At 40.9% G+C, this 14,131-nt stretch overlaps 1 protein-coding gene across 21 annotated transcripts in view; it reads left to right on the top strand.

Moving 5' to 3' along the window:
• The window catches only part of STPG2 (sperm tail PG-rich repeat containing 2), a 703,121-nt gene that overhangs the window by 306,334 nt on the left and 382,656 nt on the right, over window positions 1-14,131 (top strand). For 2 of the 21 annotated variants that reach the window (XM_054029556.1, XM_054029555.1), the window contains one exon: window positions 12,442-12,544. The exons of the other annotated variants lie outside the window; for them this stretch is intronic. In XM_054029556.1, the coding sequence (XP_053885531.1) occupies window positions 12,442-12,544 (103 nt within the window). The remainder of the gene's footprint in view (window positions 1-12,441; window positions 12,545-14,131) is intronic. 21 annotated transcript variants of the gene reach the window in all.

Genomic DNA, 14,131 nt, shown 5'->3' with positions numbered 1-14,131 from the left:
ATCTGAGAATGGAAAAATGCATGTGATTCATGCATGTGATTGGTTAGACCCTAACCAAGTTAGGAAAAAAAAATCAGTGTGGAAAGGAGAGGTGTATCATCCTGTGAACTCAACCATTTATTTTAAAGAGGATGAGCTTGTAACTTCTCTTCCCTATATCAGCTCCCCATGTACTGATGAAAGTGAACCATGAAATAAAGGGATAAAGTAGAGAGGTATTCAGTATGCATGGGTTGTTCCTTGGCAAACATCTTTTTTTCTATTAAAAAATGGAAGAATATAAGAAATCCGTTGGCAGATTGAAAGGCTTCACAGAAATTTTCCTCTTTGACACAACACTGCATCATCTTTGTAAAGCATTCAAGAAAATAACTTTTGCTTTTGTGTTTCATTGTAGTATGTTTTTCTGAAGGATATGCGTTCTTTTTGGAAAGCTGGCTTTAATCTATTGCAATAGTACTCTGCTGACTTTTTCCATGATCAGTTACATCCAAAAATACAAAAGGTCAAATAGTCAAAGGAATAATGAAGTGGAAAATTACAAGAATGCTTTAATCTCTCTCTTAACAGGGAGCTGTAAACAGTCCGTTGTTCAAGAAACATAATCATACGAGTAAAACTACTAGTGTAAACAATGCAACTTAGATGGTATATGCCTACTGAAGCTGTATGGTTTAGTTTAGAACATGAATGTTTGTGTGAGTTTGTGCTCAAGTTACAGACCTGTTTCATGTCATGGAACACTTAGAAAGGCATTCTATTATGAAACTGTTTTAGTCCCTTATAGTGTAATAAAATGCATTTCAAAGGGCTTGTCTACACGAGGATACTCATGAAAGTTAAGGTGAATCAACTGAAGGTATGAAGTCAATGCATATAAGTTAAAGTGCATTAACACATACATCCACGCACACCACAGCTGTATGTATGTTTTCACTCAAGAGCAAAGTAGCCTGAGTTCGCTGTAACTTAATCCTCCTATGAGGAGTTGTTATTACAAGAAGGATTAAGTTACACAGACCTAAAACTACTTTACTCCCGAATTACAGCATCCACATGAGGATTTAATGTGCTTTAACTTATGCTCACTGACTTCACACTTTTACCTGATGCACCTTAATTTTCTATAGGTCCCCATGCAGACAAGCCTAAAGTGTTCCATGAGATGTAGCAGCTCTTTACTTGAGTACACACCATGCAATCGTTCCCAACCTAATATTGCATTTTCTGCAATTGCTGTTTTTCTCTTCATTCTTTATTACAAGGCATCTATGCATGAAAACACAACCATTGATTCTCTGTCCCTGCTGCCTGCTCCCTTCCTGAAGTAACTCTCAGTTTATGATATAATTTCCGTAGCAATCAATTGTAATGTCTAAATAAAGGCTAGCTTCATTTAAGAAAGAAATGGGAGCGGATGAACTCCCAAAGGGACATTTTAAAATTTAGACATCTCTTCCCTGCCCACCCCCCAATTTGAAAAGATATTGTAATTTCCATGGAATCCCCCCAAGAGCACCAAAATGAGGTTGCAGTAATCTTAAAATCACAATGGTTGGACCTAAAACTGCACTTTTATGATTCCCATGTTCCCAGCACAGACCTTTGCCTGTACTTGCAGGACTACTCCTCACAGTCCCTGCAAGTGCAGGAAATCCAAAGTCCCAGGCCTGTTTTGTTTCTACTACATAATCTGTGCATTGAGATCTTTCTTTTTGCCTTATCCTGAAGGTGCTGAATGCCCTCAGCTCCCTTTGACATCAAGCTTTATCTGTTTATCTATCTGTGTATGGGTTTTCAAAAGTGCTTTAAAGCATGGTACTTAGACACTTAAGAATATTGCCATTCTTGTTTCAGAGGACTCATAATGTTTTCATGATTAACAGGGGCATGGGATGGATTTGGGGTCTGTCAACTGTGGCAGGATTCCTTGAAAAAATAAATTCCTGTTTTCACAGAAATATCAGTTGAAAATGGACAATACAATGTACCATAGAAGTACAGCTAGGGCTGCCATACCAAAGCAATACTGAAGGCAAGAGAAAGTGTCACATTTGAATAATAAGTTGTCACCCTTGTGATCTGACTGTAAGCTGAGGTGTCTTCTACTCTTTTCTGCTGGTTGTCCATGAAAAAGTTAAATATCTCATGGTGCTTTGCACAAATAGTTGGGAAAACTAGTTCATGGCCAGTATTTCCTCTTTAGATAAATTCACATGTAATATTCAAGGATGTAAGAGCTGTTGCTCTTAGCTTAATGATTGATTATGTGGTTTCTTGTATTATAAGTGTGTTATTTAGGCCTGGTCTACATTGAGGGGGGGATCAATCTAAGTTACACAACTTCAGCTATGTGAATAACATAGCTAAAGTCAACGTACTTAGATCTACTTACCATGGTATCTTCACTGTGGTAGGTCGACTGCTGACGCTCCCCCGTCAACTCTGTTTCCGCTTCTCACTCCAGTGGAGTACTGGGGAGTCGATGGAAGAGCGCTCGGTGGTCAATTTATCGCGTCTAGACTAGATTCGATAAATCGACCCCCACTGGATCGATCGCTGCCAGTTAATCCAGTGTGTAATGTAGACATGCCCTTATTGTATGCGTGGTCGTATGAGATATCTTTAGTATGAAGGGAAATATATAAAATGAAATTCAGTTTGTTTCTGTTCTCTTTCCTTTATTGACAAACATTAAAGCCTTTGTATAAGATTACAATTATGGGTCAAATCATGGACCATTAGAGTTAATATGACTTCTTTATGAATAAGATGATGGAGATTTGGCCCTACCATTGAAACACTGTGTATTGTGTTGTAATTGTCCAAAATGGAAAAGTTGTTTAATTTTAGTATATTTATAATGTTATGGATTGGGGTGAAATGATATTGAAATTGGTGAGTGTAGCAGCCACCCTTCATTTGGGACAAATGTAAGAAACAATAGAGACCTCAAACCACACTTATAATACAACAAAGGCACATGTGAATCCATAAGTTCCAGGAAGTAGAACTATGTGGACAAAGGTTTTTCACTGGGCATCATTTGGGGGTGGGGTGTGTTTTTGTGTGTGTGAGAGAGGGTGAGGAACACCACAAAAGCAGATAGAAGGCAACAAAGAAGCTCCAGATATTGCCTAAACAAGCATTGGGAGTGTGTCCCTGAGAAAAGTCTAGAGAGAAAGTTTAGGAGAAGGGGGGCTGGCTGAAAGGAGTTTGGAGCTGTGAGCAAAGAAACTATCTCCTGTTGTTTGATTCCTCCTGTGCTCAGGGAAACAGTACTTGGTACATTCTTTGTGAATAAACAGGATTGGGTAAACTCTGACTCTGTCATCAGTTTCTCCTCAGGCAGAAACAACTCACAGTGTCCTGAACTTTGGCAAACTGTTTGTGTGAAAACAGGTAGCAATATCATATATACTATTTATATTATATATAATAAAATATCTTAGAGTACAACATATATTCCAAAGTATACTGCTTTTTCTTAAATTTGCAAAATGCTAAGCAGTCCAACTCTCAAGAAAAAACAATGTAATTTTAAATTGTTGTGATGAACAAGGGGAACTGATCTGTTGAAAGCAGTTCTTGAGGAGATTTCATAGAGCCCTTAACATTTTGAGAGTATTCCACTTTTCTTGTGAATGTGATGTGTATTGACAGGGAGCAAAATTAGGTCTTGTTTAATCTGTTCATCTGGGTTTGTATTGTAGATATATCAGTGGATTTGCACTTACAAGTGAAAAGAGGGTGTTACTGCATTCCTATTCATTGACTCACTAGCAAAATGTAATCTGATTTTAAATAACTCTTATGCATCTCACAGTATTTCTGTGAAAAGTACTCTTTGAAAAGTTCTCTTTGTTCCACATAAAAGTGTGTGTAAAAGATCAAAATGCAAACCCTTTGTTTTCAATTTTTGGGGCTTAAAAAAAAAAGACTGGTATTCTAATACACTCTCATTCATCATTTTGCTGTTCTTTATGTGGTCTATTCTTTATAGTCATTTAGGGTCATGTAGTTCAGTTGCTGATAGACAAGACTACAGCAATATTCTCTCTCATTTGTCAGGGTCAGGTAAGATCCAATTTAATTTGAAAAGAGGTAACTCATCTTTGTGAATGGCAGATAGTCTTTTCTGCAGCTGTTCTCCTGACAAGAATAGCAGCCTCATTTGTCTCGGTTGGAATCAGCACAGGTGGTCTTTATCTCAAAGTGTAGTCAATATGCAGTTTCGGGAATGTGATACCTTGCACATAGACCTCTGCTAGTCAGAAGAGCAAATGCTGATAATTCTGCTCAAAGACAAGGAAAGGTATCCAGGCATTGACCTGGTACAATTGTAAACAGGTTTCTGTGTGCCTTCCCTCTGTTTCCAAGGTGCTACATAAAGCAAGGCAAAAATACCCATCATATCCTGATGACTCTGACTTACGCTCATGAATTTTGGTAGTCAGACCTCCTAGTGTTGTTGTAAAATCCTCCTTTTGCTTTCCCAATTTTTCAGAGTGCCACAGATTTTTCAGTTCAGAAGTGACCCTTATCTAGTCTGACCTCCTGCATATCACAGCCCATAGAATTTCACCAAGTGATTCCTGCATCAAGTTCATAACTTCTAATTGAACTCTGGCATATCTTTTAGAAAGATTTAAAGACTTCAAGTGATGGAGAATCTACCACATCTCTCTGTAGGTTGTACCAGTGGTTAATTACCCACTGATAAAAATTTGCACCTTATTTCTACATTTAGCTTCTAGCCAATGGATCTTGTTATGCCTTCGTCTGCTAAATTACTGATCCCTTCACTGTCAGAAATCTTTTTGCTGTGATAAGTACTTATGCAATATTATCAAGTTGCCTCTTAATCGCCTCTTACATAAATTAAATAGATTGATCTTCCTAGTCTCTGACTGTAAGGCATGTTTTCCAAACCTTTAATCATTCTTGTAACTCTTGTCTGAACCCTTTCCCATTTGTCAACATAATTTTTAAAGTGTGGGCACCAGAACTGTCTACAATGAGACCACTACTGTAATGGTAATGCCATATACAGTGGTAATAAGACCTCGCTACTTCACTGGATATTCCTCTGCTTATATATCCAAGGACTATATTTGATCTCACTACTGCACTGGACTGGGCATCTTTCCAGTTGCTTCTTCCAGAAAGAAGGGCACATTCTTTATCCAGAAATGGCATTTTTTCTATAGGAGCGTGGATCTTGCCCTTTCGCCACCTGGCACTTAAGCAGGGAGGAGTTTGGCTGGCTGGCCAGGAGAAGAAGGCAATGCTTTCTGTCTTGGCGGAGGAGGGTAGATGTAAAGCTGTTGGAAACAGCAGTCAGCATGGTAAATGACCCACCACATAGGAATGTGGGGTTTAAAAAGGTCAGTTTACTCAGAACAGACTGGGCAGCAACCATCCTCCCTTCCTAATTAAGTCACAAATATGCTGGGTGTTTAGCTATATCTGCTGTGGGCATTACGCTAGCTGCCTCACTAAGGGGAACTGGGAAGGAATTTTTCCCTTACCACCATATTGGCCAAGTGCAGTGTGTGTGTGTGTGTGTGGGGGGGGGGGTTGCCTTCCTCGCAGCAGGTTCAGGTAGGCTCGGTTCATGCATAACATGACGGGCGGTAGGCCATATGTCGCAACTCTTTATTTAAGTGTATAGTGGATGTTCAGTGCAGGTACTCCATAAATTAAGGCACAAAAGAACACAAAAAAATGGCTTCAAAAAGGAATTAAGGAGAGGTGCTTGGTAATTGAGCAAGCCAGGGGCAGTTGAGGACTCCTATGACTGGTATATCAGGGAGCCAACCCCCCCATCATTATAGTCCCCTTTAACCCCCTCCTACGAGGGGGTGTGGTGGGTAAGGTCCCGGCAAGGGAATTGCTGGAGGGACCTGGACGAAAAGGGGGGCGGGGGAGCTGGTGAAAGCCCCCTGCCACACATACCCCCATTCTCCCCCTGGAGCTGGCTGGAAGTGGTAATGTCCCGGCAAGGGAATTGATGATGTGGCTGCTACTACGTTAGTCTTCTCTTGCATCTGCTGTTTGCTATGCGAAAGGAGTGCAAGGTCGTCGGCAAAGTCTAGGTCATCAAGCTGGGTCCACAACGTCCACTGGATTCCGTTCCTGTGCTCATAAGTGGATGTTTTCATAATCCAATCAATGACAAGGAGAAAGAGAAATGGTGACAACAAACATCCTTGTCTGACTCTGGTTCGCACCTGGAAGCTGTTTGTAAACTGCCCTCCATGGATCACTCTATGGTGTATGCCGTCATATAAGTTCTTAATCAAGTTAACCACCTTTGCTGGGATGCCATAGTGCCGAAGTAGCTTCCAGAGAGTCTCTCGATCCACTCTATCGAATGCTTTCTCATAGTCAACAAAGTTGATGTACAACGAGGAGTTCCATTCCATAGACTGCTCGACTATGATGCGGAGCATTGATATCTGGTCTGTGCATGATCTATTTTGCCGGAAACCTGCCTGCTCATCTCGTAGCTGTGGATCGACGGCATCCTTCATTCTCTCTAAGAGAACGCGGTTGAAGACCTTCCCTGGCACCGACAGAAGTGTGATTCCTCTGTAGTTGGCACAATTGCTGAGGTCTCCTTTCTTGGGGATTTTAATAAGGTATCCCTCTTTCCAGTCTGCCGGAATCACTTCTTCTTCCCATATCTTCTCAAAAAGGGGGTACAGCATTTCCACTGAAGCATCCAGATCTACTTTCAGGGCCTCTGCTGGAATATCGTCAGGTCCAGCCGCCTTCCTGTTCTTCATCATAGTGATTGCTTTTCTGATCTCATCTCTGGTTGGTCTATCACAATTGATTGGAAGGTCTTTGTTGGCTGGGTCAATGTCTGGTGGATTTAATGGTGCTGGTCTATTTAGGAGTTCCTCAAAGTGCTTCACCCATCTATTCATCTGTTGTTCTATTTCTGTTATAGACTTTCCCTGCTTGTCTTTAACAGGACATTCTGGCTTGCTGAACTTTACAGACAGTCGCTTGGTGATGTCATACAGCTGTTTCATATTACCGTTGTATGCTGCCTGCTCCGCTTCTGCTGCCAATCCATCCACATAATCTCTCTTATCCTTCCTAATATTCCTCTTCACTACTTTATGGGCTTCAGCATACTCTTTTTGCGCTTTAGCCTTTGCTGCTCTAGTCCTGCTGTTATTAACTACTGCCTTCTTCTTCTTTCCATCTTCTATCTTAGTCAAGGTCTCTGCTGTGATCCACTCTTTCTGCTGGTATTTCTTGATTCCAAGCACTTCCTGGCATGCTGACCTAAGTGTCTCTCTCACTTTCTGCCATCTGTTGGATACACTGTCTTCCTCAGACCGATCCTGTAGTACTGAAAACTTATTCTTCAGTGTCAGTCCAAAATCTTCCTTGATCTTATGATCCTTCAAAAGGCTGATGTTGTACTTCGCTCGTCTATCTCACGCGTCTATCCAGTTCTTCTTCAGCTTCAATCTGGCCACCACTAAGTGATGGTCGGACACTACGTCTGCTCCTCTTCTAACTCTAACGTCCTGCAAAGATCTTCTAAACTTCTTACTAATACAGATATGATCGATCTGGTTTTCTATCGTGCCTGCTGGCGATACCCAGGTACTCTTGTGGATCCGCTTGTGAGGAAAGATGCTACCTCCTATGACCAGGTTGTTAAGTGCACACAAATCCACAAATCTCTCTCCATTCTCACTCATTTCTCCCAGAGCGTGGGTCCCCATGACTTGTTCATGTCCTGTGTTGTCAGGTCCAATTTTGGCATTAAAGTCTCCCATAAGGATGGTAATGTCTTTGTCTGGGAGAATCTCTAATAATTTCTGAAGTCTGTTGTAAAAATAGTCTTTGTCCCCCTCTTCACTGTGATTGGTTGGAGCATAGCACTGTACAACATTCATCTTAATCCTCTTCATTTTAGTTCTGAAGGATGCTGTGATGATCCTGAAACCATGTGCCTCCCAACCAATCAGTGCTCTCTGTGCCTGCTTGGACAACATGAAGCCTACTCCCTGTGTGTGGGGTGCGTCGCTCTCTTCATGTCCGGAATACAGCAACAGCTCTCCTGTCAACAATCGTCTCTGTCCAGCTTGCGTCCATCTTGTCTCGCTAATGCCTAGTAGGGTCGGGTTGTTGCTCCTCATCTCTGCTGCGACCTGTGCCGTCTTTCTTGACTCGTACATGGTCCTCACGGTCCATGTACCAATGGTAATCCTCCTGGTTGCAAGAAGGGTAATCGGTTTAGTGGCTTCCTCACGACTTTCACCACCCAGCGTCATGCATCTTCAAGTTGAAGGCCCTTCTTTTTCCAGGCTAAAAGTCTCTGTTATCTCTATTGTCGGCATTTCTGTAGCAAGTTAATATTTTATGGGGTGGAGTTGCTAGCCCCACTCCCAACCCTCCTCCTTTATGCTGACTTGGGACAGGCAGATGCCCCCAAAGGACCTCTCTGGTGGAGTTACTAGTCTGTTGCTGAACCAGTTTTCTTTCCCTTCTATCCTTCAGCTCTTCCAAGATGGATAATTCTCTACAAGTTGGAAGTAGATTTCTTATGCTGAGAAAATTGAAGATATTTGTAAATCTTCCTGGCATTGTTGGGTATCGTTAAAAAAGGGCATGGTCCCAAAAGAGACAGTTCCACGACTATCTAAGCAGCTAGTAGAATTGATTGATTGATAAGAGTGCACATGTTTCAGCACCAGAAAGTCTCCAGCCTTATTCCAGAAAAGCTATGGCAGCTTTGAAGACATATCACAACAAGGTTCCCACCTGGGCTGATATCTATAAGGTAGCTATTTTGAGCTATATTCATATTTGCACAGTGGTACTATTTAGGTGAAGAAGGTAGCTCATAGGCTTATTTAGGGAAGACCGTTTTATCATGATATTTTACTTATATTTACTTCTTAGCCCTTCCCCTGTGAACGTATTTATTGCTTGCTAGAGTAGGGATCTGTGGAGGTAGATTTATAAGGGGAAAAAACTCCCAGTAATGGGAATTCTTCAGATGAATTTCCTTCACAGATCTAGATTCAATGCCATCCTTCATTTAAGCTTTTCTTTAGAATATCTTGTCTGGACAGATGTACAGGAAGTCAGAGGACGAGAGGCTGTTGCACTTCTGTGTACTTCTGAATATAATTCTTAGCATAGCTGGTGCCATGGTGCATATGCATATGGTGGGCTTGTAGGTTTAGTACTTTTAAAAACAATTCTAAGGTACTATAGTGCCTGACTTCAAGTGGGAATCTGTAAAGGCCATGTATTTGGTGAACTCTATTTACTAGTAAGTAACTTAGTCTTTTGTTTTCACATCATAAGTTTCTCTGTAGACATTTTGCAATCATCCTGACAGCAGTATGTTGTCTCTAAAGATTTGCAGTAACAGCCTTTCACCTCATTTTATTTTGACAGAATAATGCACATCCAGATATTTGTTTTGACATCATTTTGTTTAATTTTGACATTGTAATCTTGTCTCCATAGAATTATATTAATAATGTATTGAGATTGTTATACCAGTGCTAAATCCCAACAAGTGAAGAAATTATCATTCTTACAAACGATGTCAGAAGGTTAACTGTGAGGACAAACTATTTTTTGAACTGTGGGTCAAATAAACATTTCAGCTATTCATTCTGGGAAAAAATGATTTGACACTAAAATGGCTCAAGACCTGATCCTGCAAACACTTACAATGAGACTGCCTGTGGTAGTAAGTACTGTGCTTGGTATAGTTTACAGGATGAAACTCTTACTTTATACCATGGCCTACTACCTTCAAAAATTATTTTGGCTACAGCTTATTTACCAAACATTCACTATTTTAGCCAGGATTTTAAGATCACCTCAGATGCTGAATGCCACCAATCCTTCATCCTGGACTGATGGCAGACACACAGCAATCTTTGGCTCTTGTTCAACTTCTAGTCCTCCTGGGCTACATTAGTCCCTTCTTTGTCTCCTGAACTGCAGAGGTCATTGCATCCTCTATCAGAGTGGTAGCGTGACGGGGGGACCCACACTTACCTTCTACCATGGGTGCCCAGTCCTAAATAATGGATCTTTTTGCTTAGCCCCCACCTCTAGCCACAAGCTGATGGGCTTCTTCTTTCCAGAGCTTCTTCCTATACTTGCTGCTCTCAAACTTCTTCATCTTTGCAACAGGGTGACAGTGTGAAAGGACTGCTCTCCATTCTGGCACTTCTGCCGGCTTTCTCAGAGTCCCTTTGAAACAGGATATCCACAGTCTTCCTTATTAGGGTAGTGCTTCTCTTCTTCTTTTGGGACACAGTTCTACAGTCAGTCCATTCTGTAGTCCTCACTCTCTTCAGTGTTAAGGTCCTGCTCCAGGATGAGCATACACCCCTCTCTAGACTCCCTGCCTTTGAACTTAGAATGGGGTTTTATCACATTCAGGAGGTAGTCACCTGATTAATACCTGTCTTCCACTCCCAGCTTGTCTACTGATCCTTTCAACACCTGCCGTTAAGGGGGATGGGACATGTCTTGGAACAGGAGATGGTTGGTCCTGGGCATCACTGCCCTTAGAGGGGAGAGACCATCCTGTTACAAGGGCACTTAGCATCTTGCAGGATTGGTGCCTTAAAAAATTGCTGAAGCTTTTATGAAGAACATTGTATATACAGACATTCCTGGTAGTATATATTTTCCCTCATTTGATTACTAGGGACACTTACGTAAGAGCAACAACTTTATTTTTAGAGAATGGAATTTTCAAAGGGCCTAAGGCAGGGGTGGCCAACCTGAGCCTGAGAAGGAGCCAGAATTTACCAATGTACATTGCCAAAGAGCCACAGTAATACATCAACAGCCCCCCATCAGTTTCCCCCCTGCTCCCAGCACCTCCCACCCACTGGCAGCCCCGCCTGTCAGCACCTTCCTCTCACTCTCCCCCACACCTCCCAATCAGCTGTTTCATGGCATGCAGGAGGCTCGGGGGGTTGGGTGGAGCGAAGGCATGGCAAACTCAGGGGAGGGGATGGGAAGGAGAGGAGTGGGGGCAGGGCCTGTGGCAGAGCCAGGGATTGAGCAGTGTCTACTCCCCGGCACATTGGAAAGCTGGCACCTGTAACTCCAGCCCCGGAGTTGGTGCCTATACAAAAAGCCGCATATTAACTTCCGAAGAGCCACATGTGGCTCCGGAGCCACAGGTTGGCAACCCTGGCCTAAGGGAATAAAAGTTGATGGCAATTATGGACCTGACTTCCATAAGTCCCTTTGAAAATTCCACCGTGCCCTTATATTCCACTGGAAATTAAAATGAGGGAAACTGATCCTGTGAACTTCTGAGCACTCTTAACTCCTATTGACTTCATTGGCTGTTGAAGATGAATCTCTCCCACTCTTTCCCCCTCCCCCGCAAGGGTTGCATCAGTACAGAGGTGGTCACAATCTTCTCAGTAAAGATTGTATAATAGTGTCATAGGCCTGGTCCACACTAACTCCCCACTTCGGACTAAGGTACGCAAATTCAGCTACGTTAATAACGTAGCTGAATTCGAAGTAACTTAGTCTGAACTTACCGCTGGTCCAGACGCGGCAGGCAGGCTTCCCCGTCGATGCCGTGTACTCCTCTCGCCGAGCTGGAGTACCAGCGTTGATGGCAAGCACTTCCGGGATCGATCCCAGAAGATCGATTGCCTGCCGCCGAACCAGGAAGTAAGTGTAGACCTACCCACAGATAAAGAATTATAACTTAAGAAGGAGAGTAAGGAGGAATTGCTGAACTTTTGGGCTGTGTTTACCCTAGGAATTGGGATCCATAACTTTCCACTGGTGGCAGTGATAGTGGAGGTTGTAGCGTAACCCACAACCCACTATTTTTTACTATTTTATCATATAATGGTACTTAGAGCAGGGTTAAGGACACTGTAGTGAAAACGCTTGATCCATGTTGCCATTATAGCTGTCACTGTTGCTATTACCTGTGAAGTTGCACTAGTGGTAAATTGCAGATCTGGTGTATTGTCATGTAGACATAGCCTTAAAAGTCAAATCTCAGTTTTTATGCAAATATCCCTAGTAGTTTAAAAGAAAAGAGAGAAGGAGAAAAAAACCATAAAAACAAATGCACAACAAAAAAAGCAGAATTGTTCCTAAGTATTGTGAAACCTGTACAAGACCCAACCTTTAATAGATAGCATCTGTCCTAAGAGACCATCTCAAACTGCCCCCAACCAAAATAAGTATAATTCACTCTCCCTTAATTAGGAAACCACTTCCATTAAGTAACACTTTTTGTGTTAGAATGCTTATTTTTTTTTAAAACAACGAGGAGTCCTTGTGGCAATTTAGAGACTAACAAATTTATTTGAGCATAAGCTTTCGTGGGCTAAAACTCACTTCATCAGATGCATGGAGTGAAAAATACAGTAAACAATATATATATTACAGCACATGAAAAGATGGGAGTTGCCTTACCAAGTCGGGGGGTCAATGCTAACGAGGCCAATACAATCAAGGTGGACGTCACCCATTTCCAACAGTTGGCAAGAAGGTGAGCATATCAGCAGAGGGAAAATTACTTTTTGTAGTGACCCATCCACGCCGAGTCTTTATTCAGGCCCAATTTGATGGTGTCCAGTTTGCAAATTAATTCCAGTTCTGCAGTTTCTCAATAAAATCTGTTTTTGAAGTTTTTGTTGTTGAAGAATTGCCACTTTTAAGTCTGTTATTGAGTGTCGAGGGAGACTGAAGTGCTCTTCTACTGGTTTTTGAATGTTACAATTCTTGATGTCTGATTTGCGTCCATTTATTCTTTTGCACAGAGAGTTTGGCCCAATGTACATGGCAGAGGGGATTGCTGGCACATGATGGCATATATCACATTAAACTGGACAGTCTCTATGCAAAAGAATAAATGGACACAAATAAGACATCAAGAATTTGGGATTTATAAAGTTAAAACTTAACTACACAAGCACAAATAGTGCAACGATTGTCATTGGTCTTCTATCTCGCTAGATATTTAAACTTAGCTTGACAAGAGTATAAATCAAATTGTCAGCACTGGAAGTTGTAATTTTTGTTCTTAAAATGTCCAGATTTATGATAGGTAAATTATCTACATTTACAGTGGTCTCTCTCTTGGCAGAATTTGTTTCATTTACTCTGTACAGGTTCATTTTTTATATCTAATTATAAAAAATCTCTCTGTATGCCTTTTGGGTTTGGTTCTCTTAATCAGTTTTGGGGTATTGGTGTTGTTGTTTTTTGTCTTTCATTAAACCATTCTATCTTATCTTAGTGCCATTACAAATGGAGGGGAAGCAAGTTAAAAGAATAAATGTGCGACTTTTCTCACAGTACATAGCCTTACACAGTCAAAAATGTCAGAGGTTAATGGCACAACTGAACTCCACTTATCTTATTCTGACAGCTCACCCAAACTAGCACAATCTAACAACAACATCCTCCTAGACCAGGTAACATTCCTAGCCTTTGTTCTCTTAATACAATGCTTCTAGGATCATTAACAATAATTTTACATAGATGCCTTGTAATAAGAGTCTCTCTTACTATGTGTGATTATGATGGAGAAAATTTTAGTCTTTAATCCAAGTCCATAGAATTAATTAGTGTAGTTTTGAAAACTGAATTTCAGTTTAGTATATCAGAACTTACAGTAATACTGTGACATCTGGGATTTTGTGAAAAATGACATTATGTATTTTTAATTTTCCGACCTTTCTATTACACTAGTGTAATTATTTATTAAAGCTATAAAGGCCAATATGTGCTAGAGAACAACCTAATTTTATCTTGAAGAGTAATATGGTTTCTAATCAGTCTAGGTCAACTGGTAAATGTATCCAAGACTTTGTGTTGGGATATTTCTTACATAAGCAGTGTAGATGGGAATCTGAACAGGTTGTCAAATTTTAAAAAATTCTAAAGTAATGTAAGTTTAAAAGTTCCAAAGTAGTTTAAGTATCCAGTATTAAGTAAGATTTAGGTCTGTTTCTAGCTAATGGTTATAGCAAAGCAGACCTTTAAAAATCTGCTACTTTTTTAAAATTGTTTGTGAATTAATTTAATATACTTTGATATATCCAATAGAAATTAAATTCAGAAAACAAGAAAC

This window comes from Malaclemys terrapin, chromosome 5 (genome assembly GCF_027887155.1).
Source record: "Malaclemys terrapin pileata isolate rMalTer1 chromosome 5, rMalTer1.hap1, whole genome shotgun sequence".
Classification (NCBI taxonomy): domain Eukaryota; kingdom Metazoa; phylum Chordata; order Testudines; family Emydidae; genus Malaclemys; species Malaclemys terrapin.
This window is presented reverse-complemented; position numbering and strand designations above follow the sequence as displayed.